This window comes from Lipophrys pholis (genome assembly GCF_963383615.2).
Source record: "Lipophrys pholis genome assembly, chromosome: 1".
Taxonomy (NCBI): Eukaryota; Metazoa; Chordata; class Actinopteri; order Blenniiformes; family Blenniidae; genus Lipophrys; species Lipophrys pholis.
The window spans coordinates 15,902,323-15,922,493 of record NC_137635.1 but is presented as its reverse complement, the minus strand read 5'-3'; the positions used below and the strand labels follow the sequence as shown (position 1 = coordinate 15,922,493).

General features: G+C 45.5%; 2 protein-coding genes across 3 annotated transcripts in view; both read right to left on the bottom strand.

Moving 5' to 3' along the window:
• Positions 1-267: 267 nt before the first annotated feature.
• wfikkn2b (WAP, follistatin/kazal, immunoglobulin, kunitz and netrin domain containing 2b) lies at positions 268-3,874 on the bottom strand. 2 transcript variants are annotated; one of them, XR_013936222.1, is made up of 3 exons: positions 3,318-3,678; positions 756-2,363; positions 268-665 (listed from the first exon to the last, which is right to left on the bottom strand). XR_013936222.1 is itself a non-coding variant. In XM_080486061.1 (2 exons), the coding sequence occupies exons 1-2, from the start codon at positions 3,501-3,503 to the stop codon at positions 825-827; spliced, it is 1,725 nt and encodes a 574-aa protein (XP_080342187.1). In that variant the 5' UTR covers positions 3,504-3,874; the 3' UTR covers positions 268-824. The 2 variants fall into 2 exon arrangements, 1 of the variants encoding a protein (XP_080342187.1); XM_080486061.1 differs by having other exon boundaries at positions 268-2,363; positions 3,318-3,874.
• A 5,202-nt stretch (positions 3,875-9,076) lies between these two features.
• Positions 9,077-20,171, bottom strand: part of abcc3 (ATP-binding cassette, sub-family C (CFTR/MRP), member 3) — a 48,379-nt gene continuing 37,284 nt past the window's right edge. Inside the window, exons 20-31 of the mRNA XM_080470511.1 lie at positions 20,004-20,121; positions 19,654-19,810; positions 19,150-19,357; positions 17,792-18,102; positions 12,579-12,778; positions 11,578-11,704; positions 11,300-11,401; positions 10,704-10,850; positions 10,462-10,620; positions 9,594-9,760; positions 9,320-9,514; positions 9,077-9,239 (exon numbers count right to left, since the gene is read on the bottom strand). Of these exons, the coding sequence (XP_080326637.1) occupies positions 9,128-9,239; positions 9,320-9,514; positions 9,594-9,760; positions 10,462-10,620; positions 10,704-10,850; positions 11,300-11,401; positions 11,578-11,704; positions 12,579-12,778; positions 17,792-18,102; positions 19,150-19,357; positions 19,654-19,810; positions 20,004-20,121 (2,003 nt within the window). The 3' untranslated portion in view covers positions 9,077-9,127. The remainder of the gene's footprint in view (positions 9,240-9,319; positions 9,515-9,593; positions 9,761-10,461; positions 10,621-10,703; positions 10,851-11,299; positions 11,402-11,577; positions 11,705-12,578; positions 12,779-17,791; positions 18,103-19,149; positions 19,358-19,653; positions 19,811-20,003; positions 20,122-20,171) is intronic.

The following is a 20,171-nucleotide window of genomic DNA, read 5'->3' as shown; positions in this document are numbered from 1 at the left end:
CATGAAACACATAACTCTTGCATGGGAGTGGATCTGAGGTTTACTGCCTGGGATTCTTACCCAATTACGCCTGATCGTGGAGGCAAAGCAAGATTGGGTTGTTCTTTTCTTTACAATGCCATGGAGTCTTTTTGCACATTGGATTGGTACTGTTTGTTTTGTGATGTGTCTTTAATCACGTTCTGTCAGATGAGCCTCACAGGTACAATAAAAGCCACCTCCCCCCCATCAGCTTTATAAAGTAAAAACTCAGTGCACCGCAGATGTAAACAAAACAAAGCTGGTAAAAGTTTATTTTTCTTCACACATTATACAAAATATCACTTCAGGTTCTACAAATGTGAGGTATGAAAACAAAAACAAAAGCTTACATGACAATAAATAGCCAAGAAGTGTGAAATAAGTAGAAAGAAATGACTGGTTGTGCGTTTAACGTAGCGTTCAAGCAAATATAGTACAACTCAATCATGTTGGTGAATCGAATAGACCTCGCTGAGGAAAAGGTGAAGCAAGTACATGAGGCTTGGGGGGGGGGGATACAGCTGATGAGAGAAAGTCGTGTACATGAGTGTCAAACTCTGTTGGGTCGGTTTTAGTGCTTCAGTGCCAGAGTCTGCTGGAGGGCACAGAGGCGGACGAGGATCTGGGGGGATTGTTCTGGAAGTCTTTCGGGAAACAAATCAGGTGAACATTTTAAAACCACAACAAATGCATCAAACGCAACGTGAAAAACTCTCAAGAAATCCAAGCCTTACAGTTCAGAACACGCCGCTCTCTTGTACTTGCAGTCGACTCGGCTTCCTGTTCAGACGACGACCCCGTCGCTACTGAGGACTGTTGGTGATCGCTTTGAGAATGTCACATGTGTTCTTCGAGACGACCTCTTTCAATTTCCGAACCCGACGCGGGCTGGAGGCGCCCACGTAGCTCTCGGGCTGCAGGACGGCCATGCCATCGTTGACGTTGCCCATGATGATGACCTGGCCCTCGGCGGCCGCGCCGGTGATGTTCGGGCAGGGGCAGTTCCAGTCCATGTTGAGGAACGTGACCTCCAGGGGTTCCTTGCCGAAGAAGCGGAGGCCCATCTTCTCGTCCTTGAGGATCTCCTCCACAGTCACGAGCGCGTGGCCCGAATCCTTCTCCTCCGTCAGCTCCGTCATGCGGCCAAGCACGACGAAGTCGCTCCGGCAGAAGCTGGTCACCATCTTTCCTCTGGGCTTGCAGGCCTTGCAGTGATGGTTCTTGGGGTATGGGCACATCTCCTCGCAGGCTTCTTTGGACTCAAAGTTGTTGTCGTTGCCTTCGCAGCCTCCGTAGATGAAGGACTGGCACTGCCGCAGGGTGCTGCTGTAGGCCCACCGCGGTTCGTATGCCTTACAGGGCCCCTGCAAGCTGGGAAGCCCGCAGGGGCCCGCCAGCTCGGGACCGCAGCACTGCATGCAGTCCTCATACGTGTCAAACGCTTTCCCGGGCTGCTGGCTTGTGTTGTAGCTGAGGCAGTGCGTGAAGGAGAAGCAGTTGTTGGTTTTGGGTTCATAATACCAACTGACTCTCTCCACCTCGCTCCCGCAGTCCTCTGGACTGTCGAGGGGTTTCTGGCACTCTTCAGGTGGACAGCGGGTCAGGTTCTTGGGCTCCGGGGCTTTCAGTACTTCAGTGGGGAGGACAGTGAGCGGGTGGCTGGCCTGCACCGAGCCAGACGGGTTCCGTGCCCTGCAGGTGTAGACCCCTGAATCAAGCGGCTGGGCGTTGTAGATGACCAGCAGACCGATGTTGGTGACCACCATGTTCCCCCGCACCTGATTGGGCCTCATGATGGCCCTCTCCACCCCGTCAGGAAGCTGCTTCTCCCAGGTGACCTCGGGCCGGGGTCGGCCCATGACGTCACACAGGAAGCTGGCCGTGTCGCCCACGTTCACCGTCTGGGAGGTGGGGCCGCCGACCAGCACGGGCGGCTGGGGCTCGGTGGGCGGCGGGACTGTGGACTGGAGGGGGGCGGTGGTGGAGCGGAAGGTGGTGGCCTGAGGCTGCGAGGGGCTGGTGTTGGGCCAGGTGAGGTGGAAACGGCAGGTGACCACGGAGAGGGTGATGCCCTTGGAGCACGCCTCGGCGTCCATGTAGCACTTGTTGTAGTAGGTCATGCCGTCTGAGGCGCAGGTGAAGTGCGGCTCCCTCTCGCAGCGGTCCCGGCACTTGCACACCGGCTGGCCGTCCCAGATGTCGCATTCGGACCCCTGCTGGGTGCACAGGAAGCTGGCGCACGTCGCCTCTTTGGTGCCCTTCTTGCCGTCGGCAGAGCGAGCCGCCACACAGCTCCGATTCCCGCAAACATTCTGGCAGCACTTCTCGAAGGTCTCACACTCCTGGAAGAGGAGCAGAGGGAGAAGTTACAGAGGAGGAGAATGAACCAATAACTACTGTAGCATTAGAATATTAAAGTTTTTTTTAAAACAAAGGAGTACAAAGAACTTGATTATATTGCTTTACTGATGGCAGGCTTTTCTTTGAACTGATCTCTTTACAATATTTACATTTCAAGCACATTTTTTCAACAAGCAAACATAAATAAGCCATTTATTGACTTATTTATTTACTGGAGAGAAAAAAAGCAACTCAAAAACTTTAATACCTGTCATTGTGGGTGTACTCAGGAGCCACTTTGTTTTTAACCTTTTATTGAGGAAATGACCACATTTACTAACTTGCTCTTCAAATTAAGATAACGTTGTGCTGGATAATATTGTAGATCAAGCTTGAGTAGGAATTCTAGAATTTGTTCGGATTATGAAAACACAGCATCTTCTTTTAACCCATCAACAATTGATTATAGAAATTGGTGTGAGAAAATACTGATATTGTAACTTGTATTTGCACAAATGCATTGGAAAACAAAAACACTTTTTGGCAAATAATACATCATATTGTAGGACAGCAGTACTCAGTAGAGGGTCACACATGAAAAAAGGGAGAAACTTCAAAATAGAGACTTATTTATAATAGGAGACATGAAATATGTGTGATTTTATCAAAATGTTAATATTTTCCCACTGAAAAAACTTTGAAGTAATTTGTTCTATAATAACAACATATTGATTCAATAAAGGATTAAAGTTAAAAAGATTATGTTGAGTAAACCTGAGTTTTATGGCACAAATAAACATGTACTTGAATTAACTAGTATTTATTAGTACCACTCGTACTTTTTAAAGTAATTTATTACTTAAACAGCTGCACGTAAAACACATTTCCTGAAAACATGAAGATAATTACACTGATTTGAAAAGTTATTTGTTTAAAGATGGGCCCTCTGTCTTTACCTGGTCAGATTCACACTCTCGGATGCAGGTGCTCATGGCGTCCACCCACAGGTTGGGGTTCACGTCATTGGGGCAAACTCCCGCGTGAGAGTAGATGATGTGGGGCAGAACTCCGACCCGCAGCTCCATCCACACGGCCGCGAGCGCCAGGAACCAGATCCAGCGAGGGAAAAGCATCCACCACATCTCCAGAGCGCGCAGAGAAACGACAAGTGCCCGAGAGGCTGCAGGAGGGCGCGCACCGCCGGAAAGAAAGTAAGACTCTGCTGTACTGTTTGAGTAGAAACAAGCCAGTTCACCCCCGTTGCGCACGTGCGTGAGTGTGTGCGTGAACCTCGATGAGCGTCAGCCTGATCAATCCAGTCCTGCAGCGGCGGCGATGCGCTATTTATACCCGCGATCCGCAGCCATCGCCGTTACCGACACTTGCCAATAACTCGCAAAAACATGACAAGTTCCCCTCAAGCCGCTCCTCTGATGGAAGGAGGGGAAAAAAAGAAGTCAGAGCAAAGATATTTTTTGGGGGGAGCTGACGGGGGCACCTGCCTGTTAGAAGGATCGCTGGTAACCCCGTTTAACCCTTTACGCGCTCCAGCGGCGCCGTGGCGCACCGCGCGTAAAGACGCGCCGAGAGAAAACCTCCCCAAAGGAGCTGGAGACTTCAAAAAGGAACTGAAAAAAATATCCCTTAATGATTCTGACTGATGAAAACCACATGTCCAAGTTCACTCAGTCAGAATGAATCCTGGTGAATGTGCAGTTTTTATAGTTCAAGTGGAGTTTTACGCACAGAAATAGACTTCATGGGGAGATTGTATAGAAACTTCTGGCTATTTTAAAAAATGTAAACAAGACAAATCTTTAAACCAAGAAGATTTCACAATGTTGTGCATTATTATAATTACAAATAATTTAGTTTCTATTTTGAATGTTTCTGTTGACTGTAAAAGTGCATTTTTGGAGATAAAAGTTAAGATGTTTTCTATTGGGCTTGAACGAATAACACGGTCATCACACACTCCTAATTATGAGATTGTCTTAAATGTAAAGCCCTGGTACATATACAACAGTGTGCAAATGTTCTGGGCAGGTGTGATATAATGCTGGTTATGTAATGGCAGCAGGAAGGCCTCTGATTGGCTGCAGCTGAGGAAAACAACCCCCGAACATATAGCCAGTGTTTATTATGAATCGACTGGTTTATTGATAATGAATGTTTATATAAGAATAACTACTTTAAGGAGTCCGGGGAGTGATGGTGTGGCCTCCATGGAGGAGATACAGAAAGATCAGGACAAGAATAAGTCTACAAAGGTTCTTGAAGGTTCTGTGTAACTATAACTGCAAATGAGAAGAACTGAAGGTGAAGTGAACTGAATTTATCATAACAAGACGTCAAAGAAACCAGATTAAAAAAGACAAACAGATTTCCTTCAGCAACACTGAATATTATCCAACATCTGCATGAAGTTGACTATTAAGTAAAATGATGCAATTGTAAAGTGAAATTTTGGAAACATGTTGCAAACTGCACCTAAAAGGAATATTTACGCAACATTCATGACACACAGATCAATCTGCCTTTAAAGTACAAGATATAAAATCATCAGAATCCTTTTGTTTGATCTTTTAATAAACTTGTTCTCAACACATTACCATTCATTTTTACACATATTCTCCTAAATCTTTTTTTCTTTTTTTTTACTGGGACAAAGAAAAAGTTGACAGTTTGGTTAGAGAAATGGAAAACAACAAACTAAAATGTTAAAGGCTCGCCTGGATAACGGTTTCAAACTATGTTAGTTTTGGTTTTATATTATTAAAAGAAAACTCAAATAAAAAAACAAAATAATTCTGTGGGGGTTAAATCAACCCGAGAAGATAACGGTTGAAATTAATTTGAATAAAACACACAATTCAACAGATTTTGTCATAATTATACTTATTTACATGTGTTGTGAGGTGAGAGATGAGGAATAATTCCTTCCAAAATCAAGGAAACCACGTGAAACCTCTTTGTTCCGCCTCCCGATTCTCACTGGCCTGGCAGTTCAGGGCAACGAGGACAGGTCAAACTATTTGGAAGAGCATTTTATACTCTCAAACTAGTTCCCCTTCAGGCATCACCACAGAACTGGATCTTTAGGAAACAACATACTCAGTGTTGAGGCACCTTCCTTCCCGAGAGGCTGAGCATATTCCAAACTTTTAGCTCTGGAATCAAAAGCTACTCAATTAAATTTTAGATTTTAATTTAAACGGACTTTGAGTTCTGACAACTTATTGTTTAAATCCTTGAAAAGGAATTCTATACTTCAGTGTGTGTGTGTGTGTGTGTGTGTGGGTTCACTTTAGGACAGCGCCATGTTGGTGCCCCTCTCAGCACAACACATGAACTCACGCTGCGTCTCAGTGTGTGTGGTAAATAGTTTGTTCTGCTGTGTGTGTGTGTGTGTGTGTGTGTGTGTGTGTGTGTGTGTGTGTGTGTGTGTGTGTGTGTGTGTGTGTGTGTGTGTGTGTGTGTGTGTGTGTGTGTGTGTGTGTGTGTGTGTGTGTGTGTGTGTGTGTGTGTGTGTGTGTAGTAAATAGAGCCTTGTTGTCTGGAGCTGGAATCTCATTTTGTCATTCAAAGGGAAACCCGCTGCAACAAAGACAAAAACTCTTGACCCTCACATATAAATGTATTTATATCTTCAGAACACGGTGCTGTAAAATCTGCATCACTTTCACATCCAAAAACTTCACAAAAGTTAAACCTGATTAAATCCCAAAATAAAGACACCTTGATAGAAATTTAATTTTATTCAACACAGGAAGAAAGAGCTAAACGGATAAAATGGCTAAAACCACGCAAGTTTGGCTAAATACAGCAAAGGAGCTAAAAATGCTAACATTGCTAAAATTGCTGAAATGGCCAAAAGAGACTAAAATAAAAGATAAAAGGGCTGAAACAGATAAAACTAATAAAAAAAGAAAAGAAATAGCCTCTTGGCTAATTCTGGAACATTTACAACAACGTTAATTTACTTCCCGCTCAAATAACCTGATTAAATAAAGCTACAGAAGCTAAGTTTATGTAATACTTGTCAACGTTACAAATGAGAACATCGGATGTCCTGAAAAAAGCCGCTAGTCAAATCGTCAGTTTGACGTTTCCTGCAGCGCGAACAAACCTGGATAAAAGTAGTAAACATTCACTCACTCCTCTCCCTGTTCTCTGGGATTGTCTTCCAATCAAAGGTTGGTGATTCGATGGTCGTTCTTCTACCTGTTGAAGTGTCCTTGGACGAGAAGCCGGTGGAGCGCCTTCCACGACCGCCGTCAACCACGTTCTGAATGTGACTTCCTGCATGAAGCACATTCAAGCTGCTGAAGCGTCGAAACGCTAAAATGTGAGGTTTGCTTTCCGAGCACCGTTGAATCGACCTTCAAGAGACCGCGTAACCCTCGGACCACTTCCAGGTCTAATAGTTGCTAAGCTAACTGGTTTCTGATAGCTTCGCGCTAAGCTAAGAACAAGACACCGAGCAATGTTTTCATTCACGTCTTCTCAGGTCCCAAAATGTTGAGCAATTTCTTTAACTTTTTCGAGAACTTTCTCACCAGGGTCCACATGCCTCAGCAGCGTGTCTCAGTTTCAGTCGTCCGTCAGCTAGAGACAGTGTTGGTAATTCACAGAAAGCCATGGCATACACAAAGCGCAGCGCGTCCATTTGTGTGAGGAGAGAGACGCCGTCCTGAAGAGAAGCCTGGGGCGCCGAGGTCCGAGCGCTTCTGTTGGATCAATGGTTCCTCAACACACATCGCAGAAGATCCGGGAAACGGCATACTGTGAAATCCCCTGATTTGGTTTTCACCCTTTATGTGACTCTAATAATACTAAAGAATCTCTATTCGTAGGTTAAATTTATGTGCCAGTGTGTAAAGTTACTGACTGTCAGAGTATGCATACTCAGACTGAGAGTGCCCTCTCGTGGCCGACTGAAGAATTTACACACTGGTTGATTTACCAGCATTAGCACCATCATGTAACTCTGGTGTGAAGTAAAACAACACTTATTGATAGCGACATGAAATACAGTATTGATTAACTATAGTTCAACACTGTTTAAGTAACAAATTGATTGATACTCCATTACAAGATCAAGAGGAAGGCTGTAAAACAAATGGCTGACTGACGAAGAGGCACCAGACTGACATGAAGAAATACAATTGGGGGGGAAATCTGGTGTGTTACACTGAAGAGAAAATATCAAGGAGATCAATTAAGTACCACATCTAATAAATAATCATTATTATTGGGCTGGAAGCTGAGTGACAAGTGAAGAGAAACGACTGGTGGGTCAAGTTCTGTGTGAAGGACTCAAGAAGAGACACCATTGGTGGATCAAATGTGGTATATCAGAGCAAAAAATAAATAAAAAATTCCTCAAGAGGATCAATTAATTATCAAACTTAATGAAGAGTCGCTATTGGTGGGTTGAGAGCTGAGTGACAGATAGAGAAACTACTGGTTTGACAGAAATGACAAATAGGGCAAATTTGGTTTGATGGACAAATGAAGAACTACCATTGGTGGGCCAAATTCTGTGACAGGCTGAGGAAGGCACCAATGGTGGACTGAATTCAGTGTGACAAAGTGATGGAGAGATACCATTGGTGGGCCTAATCCAGGGTGACGGACAAATGACAAATTACCATTGGTGGGGCCAATTATGTGAACGTCTGACAACATTGGTGGGGTGACCAAATTTGGTCTGCTCAACTAATGAAGGAATACCACTGGGTGGCCAATGTCAATATGAGGGAAATAACATTATTTGGGCTGATTCTGTGTGATGGAACTGAAAAAGAGACCAAATTGCTGGGTCACATTCTGGAGTCGACTGAGAGAACATTGGTGTGTCAAATTCTGTCCGACTCCTGACAGTAATTAAGTCACTCCATTGGTCAGTCTAATCTTGCATAACTACTGAACTTGCATGGCTGGGTTAGGGGGTGTGAATGACAACGTTACACCTCCCAGAAATTCATTGCTTGACTCCACCCGACAAGGTGGTGTAGCGACACCATTGGGTGGCTGAATGTTACATTGCATACACCATTGGTCAGGAACACATCACCGGAAAACGTCATCAACAAGATACTCATTGTTCTTTCTTTTTTAATAAAGGCATTTATATCTCATGTTTTGGTGGTACACAATTCAAGTTTTTATAGATTTGGTTCACAGAAGAATCACATATTTGACTGTGCAAACTTCCCTAAGTTAGACAGTTCTTCAAAAAAAGTAGCTTAAATAAATGTACAATACAAAAATAAGTGGGTTTATCACAAAGATGTGGGGTTTTTTTTTTCTTACGAGGAAGGTACAGTGGCACAGTATTTGTCTTTGTAGAAAAAAATAAAAAAAAAAAAAAAAGTTCCTCCTTTTGTTTGTTTTTTGCAGCAGACGGTCGATTGGTAAAAGATACATTCACTGGTTTTCTCTATCCCACTGGCAGAAGGCACTAACGAGCAGACTTGGAACAAGTAGCGTTTGCACATTTTATGGCTTGTTTTTCCTATAAGAGACTGCACGGACGGGCAGCGGGAACCTCGCCGCACAGTCGGAGTCGGAAACTTCTCACCGTGTCTTCAAAGTCCTCATGTCATTTGCGACGAAGGCGCTACAACTGCTAATTGACCCGAGTCTGCAGAGGAGTCCAGGCCTCGTTGGAAACAAGCAGCGAGAGTCCTGAACACACAAATACCGAGTGAGGAGTGTTTGAAGTGTCGGACCGAGCCGGTCCGGCGGCGTGGCGGCGGTCCTACTGCGCCAGCCCGGCGTCTTTAGCCATGCCGTAGAAGATTCCTCTCTGTGATAAGAGGTTTGTGGGCGTGTCAAACTCAGCAATCTGTCCCTTGTCCAACACCAGCACTCTGCAGGGAGAGACCGGAGATTCAATTTGTATTTCATGTTTAATGCAGTCTCTGACTTTCTGTCGAGTGTGTATGCACACCTTGTGTAATCCATGATTGTGTTGAGCCTGTGTGCGATGGTGAAGACGGTGCAGTCCTCGAACTGCATCCTGATGGTGGACTGGATGAGGTCGTCTGTCTCCAGGTCGATGGCGGCCGTGGCTTCGTCCAGGATGAGGATCCTGGTCTTCCTCAGTAAGGCCCGTGCCAGACACACCAGCTGCCTCTGACCCACGCTGGAGAGGCGGCGGCACAAACCCAGTGAGGCCACGTTCACACAGACTTCACTTCCTGTCTTTTCTCTGTGGGACGTACCTGAGGTTTTCTCCTCCCTCTGCACACTCCAGCTCCAGCTTCGACGGCTGGTTGCTGACAAACCTGTGCAGGTGAGAATGTTCCAGAGCCTTCCAGACCTCCTCGTCACTGTACCGATCAAAAGGGTCCAGGTTCATCCTCAGTGAGCCGGAGAACAGCACAGGCTCCTGGGAGCACGAGAACCATGACAAGCAAAATGAGTTAAGTCTCAACAACAACCTTTCACCTCTCCTTGTTATGCCGATGACTTGCAGTTGTACGTTCTTGTTGTATGACAGCAAGAAAGAAATACTGTAATGTGCATTATACACTAGTGTTAAACATGGAGTTCCTCAGAGCTCCGTATTGGGACCGCTGTTGTTCCCTCTCATTGGGGTAAGAGCTTTGGAATTGCCTCCCCAATGTTATACAAATGATTTGGAGTTGTATTTACCTGTTGTGCTCAATAATCATTACAATTTCACAAGATCCACAAATGTCTTATTACCGAACTGAGCAAAGTCCAAAATGTTGAAATGATGAATGAATCTGCTGTTTGATCAATTTTCTCTTATCTCTAAATGACTGTGACGTCCATTACATAGCGGAGAATCTTGGTGTTTTCATGTTTTTGACTTCCTCCCTGCGGCTACCAGGTGAGAAAAATGATGGTTAATAACCGAATACCATTTTTTAGTTGGTCAGATGATTTTTGTGAATTAATCACTTTTCTCACACGTTGAAAAGCCATTTGGATTATCTAGAGAATGAACGCAGAGTGCTTGGAAGCAATTTATCAGAGTTCAGTAATTTTTCTAACGTGCATACTGAGCAAGCCGACATCGCAACATCACATGATGATATAATAAGGTGGAAATCGTGAGCGTACCTGTGGAATGATGGTGAGTTTGGACCTCAGGTCGTGCAGGCCGATCTCTGCTATCTTCACCTGGTCGATGGTAATCTCTCCTGCCGCCGCCTCCAGCAGCCTGAAGAGGGACAGCGTCATGGAGGACTTACCGGCCCCCGTGCGGCCCACGATACCGATCTGCAGAAACACACCGCAGAAGAGTCAGCGGACGGTTGGTCTTCTCTAACGGGGAAATCGACTCGCTGCACGGCGACTCCAACCTTCTCTCCCCCCTTCACACTCAGCGTGAGTCTCTTCAGGACCAGGTCCAGTCCCTCTCGGTACCGGACCGAGTAGTCGTTGAACTCCACGTTCCCGGCCATGGGCCATTCTGGAGGGGGCTTCTTGTCCTCCACCACCCAGGGGGCCTGTCAAACACAAACACAGCTCTTCTGACCAGGGGAGGTTTCTGAACAACTCATTAGCCCGCTTGGCTTCGAGCTGAGCCTGATTTGTCTATCACTCCAAGAAGTCATGGAGCCGGACTCAGAGCTGCCAGCACATTTATCACCCCTGAGGGACGCGCTGGATGCTGCAAACAAAGGCTTCCACTAACCGCTCTACCAGCTACTGTACGAGGGGGGCACGCTGCGAGAGAGAACACCGTGTACAGTACAGATGCCCCGACAGAGGGGCTCTTGTTGGCACCGGGTGATCTAACCTTTCTGGATCTAGTTACGGTTTATAGCTCCTGTGGTGTTTTGGAGGTTTTTTTCCCTTTTTGTGGATAGATTCCGAGACTTTGAGTGCAAAACCAAACGAACAGTCCGTCAAAAAGCAAACACATGCAGTGTGAGTGTGGGTGGGTGGAACGTACCTCTGTGGTGGTCTCGGAATATTCCTTCACTCTCTCCACGGCCACGATGTTGCTCTCCAGGTCTGAAGTCATCCGCACCATCCAGTTGAGAGACATGGTCACCTAGCAAAACGTTACACAAAGGCTAGAGTCAGTTGCTGTAGTAGCAAATGACTGTGGTGAAAGAATACTGCTTTTATTAGTTGTACTGTTTCTAACGGTTATGGATCGTGTACGCAGCGTTTATCGTAGCAGAGCAACGTTGTTTGATAAGACAGCAGGTTGAGTTGTGTGGACACCTGCAGAGCGTAGGACACGGACAGACCCACGAGGCCCGGGTTCAGACTCTCCTTCCCAGTGACGGCAAACAGAGCCGCAAATAGCACGATGCAGTTCCCGATGAACTCGATGCGCACGCCGAGCCACCTGTGAGGAATCAGGCTCATCGTTACAGGAAGTAAAAAAACTGTGGGACAATGAAAACTCATGAAATACCTTTTTAAAATGAACGGTGCCTCCATGTTGTATGGTTGATTTGTTTCATTAGTCATTTTTATTAACGTCACTACTTTGAGCTGTTCATAATTTACACAAATATGATTTGTCAAGAGAATATTACATCATATCAATGCGAGTACAGACGCTCCACCCAATATGAGGACGTGGCCTTTGAGTTAACTGGAAAACAATGAAATTAAAGGAGCACGGCACTGTTCTCTCAGTCAACTGTTATATTTTGGTTTGCTTATCCTTACCGCATTCAAGTCGTCTATCAAACCAAACTGAACTTTGACATTCCTATCTCTCCATATCTTTATCTATCTATAAATTATGATTTGTCAGAAGATCCAGTTTCCATCGACCCAAATCCAAATGTGTAAAAAGACCTTTATAATTCCGTCCCTCTGTTCCTTCCATCCATCAAACCAACCAGCCGTCAAACAAACCATCCATCTATCCATCCATCCATCCATCCCTCCATTCAACCATTTCCACAGGTTGGGTGTAACTATTACTACTACTACTAATAATAAGGATTTAGTTCATGTTTTTGTGAATGAATTATCAATTATCATCAATGAAATGCCGCAAACACCCGTGATCCAGAGTTGGGATGCCCTCATTTTCTTTTCCCACGCTCTGCACTCAGCCGCCAGGTCTCATTCAGACTGGTAGATTATCAGGAGAAAAGATCCCAGGTAGCTCACAGGTCAACATAAAATAACAGACCCTTTAAAGCGGCCGTGCACAGAGCGACATAAGAAGCGTTTTCATCGAGCCGGACCACGGAGACACGTACCTGTTGGACACTATACCAGGGTAATAACTCTTTTGGTTCTCGTCCACTCTGAAATCACTCATCAGAACAAAGGCAGAGTGTCTGCCATAGGCTCGGATTACGCTACAGCCCGTGATGGTCTCAGAGAAATGGGAGTATATGGGAGAGCGGCTGATCGACTCCAGGCGCTTGAGCTGCCGCGACGTGGCAACGTAAAATCTCTAAGGCGGTCAGAAGGAGGAGAGAAACAAAACATAAGGTTAGAAAACCCTCAAAGCTTCTCCGTGTGCTCAGATAATGTCAAAACAGTGATGATGCACACGCACGCACACGCACGCACGCACGCACGCACACACACACGCGTAGAAACAGGACCAAACACCTGCAGGGATCATTTTTAGAGTTTAAGATTCAGTTGAGGTTGTGTTGCGTTCAATCCATGCAGAAAATGTAAAACTGTGAAATAAATGTACTGCAGGTGTTTGGTTTTCACTACATCAACTCTACACATTATATTAGAAGCTTAAAGCAACAGTTCTGTTCCTCTCGGGACCCGGGGCTCCGTACCAAGAGTCCCACCGGGTTCAAGGGACAAGCCATGCAGAACAAAGGCCAACAGAAAGCCGCAGAAGTAGTGTGTGTTAATCAGAGATCCGGCGAGTGTTACGGAGTGAGCACACGAACCCTCCCTTCGACAGCCGCCGTCACAGCCTCCAGTTGGTTTTCAAGTCAGGCGAACGGGAGTATTTTTAGGGAGCGCTCTGAAAGATATACTGCCAGTGTTCACCATCTCCAAAAGGCCTGCGGAGAGCTGGCACCTCGCGTCGCTGACTCATGTGAAACCTTCTGCCGACCCGGAGATTAATGAGCTGTTTATTCCTTCAGCTCCCACGTCAGCAGGTTTGATTGAAAGCTCGCGCGCCTTGCCAAACGGCGAACGCCGAACCGCGTAATCCCGGCGGGACTGAAGCAAGACGCCGACGTGATTTAGTACGCGGCTTCCGTCAACTTCCTCAGCAAACATCCTGACTTTCATCGCGCGCTGTGGGCCGGCGGTGGATCCTTTCGAACCCGACGTCGTCTGCTTGCGATGCAGGTTTTCCAACGAGGGATTTAAGATGCTTTGTTGGGTTTTTCGAGGCGTCTCCTTCGGAATTAGGGTGACGAACGAAACCTTGATTTGTACAGCTTGTTTTGTAGAAGCACCGCACAGAAATCTGCAGTCCGAGGGAACTCACACAGGTTCCACTCTCTCTAATGCCAGAGAGGCTCCAATCATAACTCCTCCGAGCTTGTTGTGTTTATTTGGTCTCTTTGACTCCGTTGAGAAACTGTTGATCGCAAGTCACCAAATGAGAGCTTTCCCAGATTGTAGTGACGTCTGTGTCGTGACGCCTAAACCGACATAACATCTGGCGAGTCCCGGTTAATTGCGGATGGACTTGATCCAAAGGCATCGACGCGAGAAGGAGGCAAATTCTTCTTCGGTGATGAGGAAACTACAACTTCGTGTTCAGGCTGCTAAACATTCCATCGGTGTGTTTTCTGTACCAGTCGACCGTCACAAGGCTCGCACACTCCTATGAGTCAGAATAGCAAGTTCCTTGTTGTTAAGTGGTTCATTCTAATACATCTTGTTCAGATAATATGAATAAATAGGATTCAATCTACTTAATATGAATAGATGGAAATGTGTGACATGATTAAATTAGTTTGTGGAAATGACTGAGAATTATTTTTTTCACTGTGGTTCAGTTAAATTTCCCCCAAAACTGTTTTGATTGTCGAACGTTCTGTGTGTTTTTTCTTCACCGTAAACAGATGTTTTAACATGCTGGACGGACTTTGTTCCATTCTGAGTTTATTAAGTCATGTCACAATCATTCTAAATGTAGATTAATATAATACAAAGTAAATTGAGGAACCACCAAAAGAACGTTAGTGAACTAAGACATTAAAACTGACTCGTCTACATGAGCCTGAACTTCAGGCCCGTCAGAGAATCACTCATTTTTGTCTTCGATGGTGTACATGCGTTGAACTCGGAATATAACCATGTAGGTGTTTGAATCCACCAATGACAAAGCTGAAGGCATCTTCATCTTTCAAGAAATCTCCTAAATAAATAATTTTTAAGATGTTCTTTCTCTCTAACTTGCTAAATTTCCAGATTTTCTTTGCTTACTGGCCGAGTTATTGACGAGTTATAGGCTTTTTCTTTTATAAAGTAAAAGCTACACAAGGTTTCTGCTTTGAACATCGTCTGTTATACATCATGATATCAGGTTTTACAAAAAAAAAAGTGATTTTTATCACATGTGAACACATTGCTTTGGTTGAGACTTGAGTTTGCATGTTCTTCCTGTTTGTGGCTTTTCCCTATGGATCCTCCAGCAGTCCGAACGAAAGGTGAACTTACTCTGCCAGAAGTCAACAAGCTAAGCTGACATCACTGAATCTAATAAATCCAGACTTTAAATCATCAAGCTGTACTTAAAGACTCAACACAAAGCAAAGTCCAAGTAAAAAAAGGTATTGAGTTCCCTCCTTTTCACGATGATACAAAACTTTCCTGAGTGGAGAATGCCTTTTTTTCCCCTATTGGTTAAACAAACAAAAAAACAAAACCACTCAAGAAATGAACACTACACACACTTCACACACCGTCTCTGGCCCGGGGGAGAAACCACCGAGAGATGAGACGGAGCTGCTCCTGCCACGGAAATCCTCTCAGAAAACGTTTTGAGTTCATTAACTCTGCTGTCTGAATGTTGAAGTTAGCCAATGATGACGAGTCTTAGTTGATCTGGGTTGGAGAGCTGCTTTCTGCTTTCAGAGCAGCCCTGATTTCAGCCCTGATTTCAGCCCTGATTTCAGCCCTGATTTCATCACAATCTCATATCACAAAATGTTGGGACAATGGAAATGCACTATGGTTCAATAAAACATATATTTAGAACAACAAAAAGCTGTAATTACAGGATTGTTCATGTCCAGTATTGCTGGACTTCAGCTGTTTAAACGTCTGAAGTGCTTATTTAAAAGACGAGCCAAATGTAACAAGACTGGACTGCATGCAGATCATCCAGAAGCTGGAATTTTAAATTGTGTTCCTCCAACAAAGAAAGCAAATCTGGTAGTTCATATTACCGTACTTTCTAGACGACAAGTCTCACTTTTTTTGCTGGTTATGCGACATGTTGAGAAGTAAGCTATAGATTGAAATGTACCATTTTTTTTTGCCATCTGGGACCATGAAATAGCAGTGAAACAGGTACCGCGATCAAGAAAACAAAGAATTGTGGGCTAAAAGCTGAGGAACTAATTCACAGAGGGTTCTGGAACCTTCTGTTCTGCTGGACCAGGGTCCTCAACACTGCAGTGAAATCTGGACATGGAGAATACATTTATAAATGTTTCGTTTTATTTTTCCTTCATAAAGGTGGATTTTTTTGACAGAAACGGAATCTACTCTGGGAAGTACGGTAATATGAATTCGTCACTTCATTTCAGGGTTTAGAAGAAATCAATAGATTTGGCTGAGGAAAGATATGATTTTGATATTTAGGAACATAAAGAAAGACTCAAACTATTCATGAAGGTTATGCATAGATAACAGGTATTTACTATTATTTTACTGATCATCTTTTACCATAATTATTGTATTAAATTGCATTCCAAAAATGTTCTTGATTTGATTTTTGTTTGCATTTCACCCAATTGCCCAACATTTGTGAGCACCAGGTCGTAGCTCAAAGCAACAGAAACCTTCCGGCTGTTTCGTTTCATGGTGAATCTTACACTCTCAAAGCGCTGCTAACTAAAGTAGCCCACAGACGGAAACAAACTACTGTATCTACAGAACTGGAAACATGCAAGAGTCTACCAGCATACACACACACACACACACGCTCACACACACACACACACACACACGCTCACACACACTCCATGCATGTCGTATTAATGAGTTAGCAGACTCGGTGCCTATTTACCTGAACCCAGCAATAGAACACCATTAACGGAGCTATGACTATGAGGAACATTGGGGTGAGGGCAGAGCATATGAGCAGCACAGTCAGTGTGTACCAGAAAGTGCGCATCCATATGTCAATATTGTCTGGGATGTGGGAGTCTATAGCATCCACGTCCTTGCTGAAGCGGTTTAGTAAGCGCCCAGTGGGGGTGCTCTCGAAGAAGGCCTGCGGAGCTCGCAGGACCCCCTGGAGCATGTTGTGGTGTGTGAGCTTGGCCGCCCGCAGCATGCTGAAGGCCCGGCACAGCAGGCAGTTAACCAACAACAGCACACCTGTGAGAGAGGGGGGGGGGGGGGGAGGACAACACAACAACACCTCTGTTAAATAAGGAGCTGCTCGGCGCCTACTTTTTTGTGAAAATGTACTGAACTCACACTAAACTGAAAATATTTATGGGTTCTATGTGTGATGGCATATTAAGGGAAGCAGCTGGGCACTTTCTTTCGGGTTTTGGGTAATACTGCTCAGGTCGTGCTCATTCCGAACAAACAGGGAAACGTGTTCGCTGAAAGTAGGAGGGGAAAACAGCAACGTCCTGCAAAAAGTGGAAACGTCTCTAGCGAGGTCAGATGTCGGGTTGGTGGCAAAGATTTGCATCCGTCCTGGAGAGATCATGAAATTGATGACTCCAATTCAGACTAGGAAAGCAAAAAATAAAACCCGAAAAAACATAGTAGGAGTCCCAGAGAGCCTCTGTTACACTGAGTCGCCGTTTGAGACTAACTGCTAGAAGGGAAACAAACCCGCCGGCTTTTGGGGCGCGAGGAAAGCAAAAGAACTCAGATGGCGCTGTTACATCTCAGCGGTCTCCGATTTCATACCACACGGAGACGGTGACAGAACCGGCAACGCAAACATCCCAGACACAGACAGACATGAGGCACCTGGTCGAGAGATGTAATGACACTTGTCCTCCACCAGAGGGAGGATATGGATGGCTGAACTGTGTGTGTGTGTGTGTGTGTGTGTAAGCAGGCAGTCTGCAGAGAGAGGGGAGAATTAATCCACACTGAAACTAAAGGAGAACATCACAGAGAAGGAAGCAGCAGCAGCAGCAGCAAAGCGCTGTGGAGAAACATGAAGCCCAGAACAATAAAGGAGTCCATCTGCGCTGGTGTGTGCATGCAGCATGCCATTCCAGGAAGGACAGGGCGGGAAGGCAGCAAGCGTTCTCCTGCCCGGGTGTGGGCGTAGTACCTGCACGAAGACATACAGGAACGCCAGCGGCACAATGACCACGGCGAAAATGGGCGTGGTGGAAATGATTACGATGGTGGTGGAGAGGGACACGAAGAAGGTGCCCAGGAACATGAGCACGGTGGACGGCAGGGCCTCGTCGATCACGTAGATGTCCTTGGAGAAGCGGTTTATGAGGCGCCCTATGGGGGTGGTGTCAAAGAAAGACTGCGGGGTGTGCAGCTTGTTGTCCAGCAGGTTGGCGTGCAGCTTGCGGGCTGCGCCGATGTTCCCCATGGCTAATGTGAAGGAGGAGATCATGACGAGGACACCTGGAGGAGAGGAGGGGGGGGTTACACCGGGGGAGAGGGAGAAGAGGAGGCCTTTATTTTGGAAAGACGGAGGCGGCGTCTGTCCTGAGAGAGGAAGTTGAAGATCGGCAGAACTCGTGCGGTCGATCAGAGAAGAAAAGAAAAGAACAAGAATGGATAGAAGAGTGAGAAGAGCTGCAGTCCGACACCTGATGGAAAGAAACCAGTCCAACTGCTGTAAAGCAAAAACACCCGGGTTTATATGACTGGCACATTTCTCTGTGTCGGCCCGTCGTGAGCAGCCGGATCAGGAGTTCTCCACCGATCTCCGTTTCAACCAATCAACATTTCACAGTCCAGAATCTATGAATCGGATCAAAACTAGTGTCTTTCCCACAGCCGTGCTTCACTTTTAACAGCAGCTTTTTCTTTTTACAGAACGCTGCAGGATGCATCATAAAGTCATTGGTATACTTTTATCAAAATATCCTCACGTGAAGAAGAAAAGTGAAATTATTAATAATTGAATCAAGTGACTGTGAACGAAACAAACGCTTTAAAGAAGTGGCGTCGGTGCATCCAGACAAAATGATGTAAATCCACCAAATATTATGAAATAAAGACAATATTTATGAAATTATTGGAATGTGATGAGAATAATGATGCCGATGTAGAAGAACAAAGGTATTATATCACTTGTCTTATTGCAGTTATGGTGATAGTAAAGAAAAGTATAATACTTATAAAAGGAAAAGGACATTTAAAATGATATAAATAACAGAACTTGTGCTTGTTTGTATTTATGTTTTGGTAAATTTGTTCTTCATCAGACAAAAAAAACACAAGAATGTAACTGCTGCAGATCAGGAACGGAAGCTTATAAAAACCATGAAACATGCTTTGAGAAAAAAAATCTAAAATTAAAACCAATTGAGACAAATGAATAGATTTGATTTGTAGTTTCTAAAGTTTTGTGCCTCCTTCCTGTCAACAGAAGCAGCGAGCAGTAGCATTATCAGGCTTGGTTCCGTTGCCTATCAGCGAGTTGTCTTCCTCACTGTTTCTCACCTTGTGCGATGCCCAGCGCCGCGTACACCCCCACCCTCATGTTGACGTGCTCCTTGGTCTGGTTGGTGGCGGCGTCGTTGGTCCACTGGCTGAGCCAGATGTTCGCCCCGATGGAGGCGGCGCTCTGACAGCCGTACAGGAAGCAGATGAACACGGACAGCACCGGCCCCACCGCCTTGGCGTACTCCAGGTACACTTTGGTTTTCACCTGGCGGCCAGAGAGAGGACACGGCTGATCAGCCACAAGTGCACAAGTACCATATTGTCTGGACTATAAGTCACAGCCATCACAAAAAATGTGCGATGAGACTGCATTTATTTTTCCATGTGAAGACTTAAATCCACTGTTGATCTTTGTCCAGCTGCTGCAGTTCCAGATCCTCTGCACAGTTTTCTCGCTCTGCCCCCAGCGCATGAGGTTTCAGGTCACAAAGTGCCGTGGCTAATTTGTGGTGGCTTGAAATGTTCCTGGTCTGTAATGAATACTTTTTAATAAAGACTAACCCGGCCCGTCTCTGCCGTCTCAGTCTGAATCAGCTTCTCCACCTCCTGCGGTTTCTTCTTCTCCTGCGACTCGGAGACTTTACGTTGGCTGCAGACATGTCGCCTCACCGATCGCGGTCGGGGGTTCTCGCCCTCGCTGGAGATGATGCTGATCTGCCTGTGGAGGAACCCAAACTACACATCAGAACATGCCAGAGGGCGACTCACTGGAGTCTGACATCTTCTGCACTCCCACGCTATCCAGCGCTTTCTGTGATTCGCCTCATTTGGTTGAGAGTCACGAACAGGTTCCAGAAGTTAGCATTTTAACATGTAGCTGTTAGCATTGTAGCCGTTAACATGCTCGGTACCTCAAGAAGCTCCTCCTGGCCTCGTTGATGACCGGCTCGTTGTCCACCATGTCTGCGTGGTTGCTCAGGGCGTCGTCGGGGAACAGGTTGTCGTCGTCATTGTCGTCAATCAGCTCCTCTGAAAGCAGACAAACGTCATCATGCAGTGATCGCGTGCAGACGTGAGGA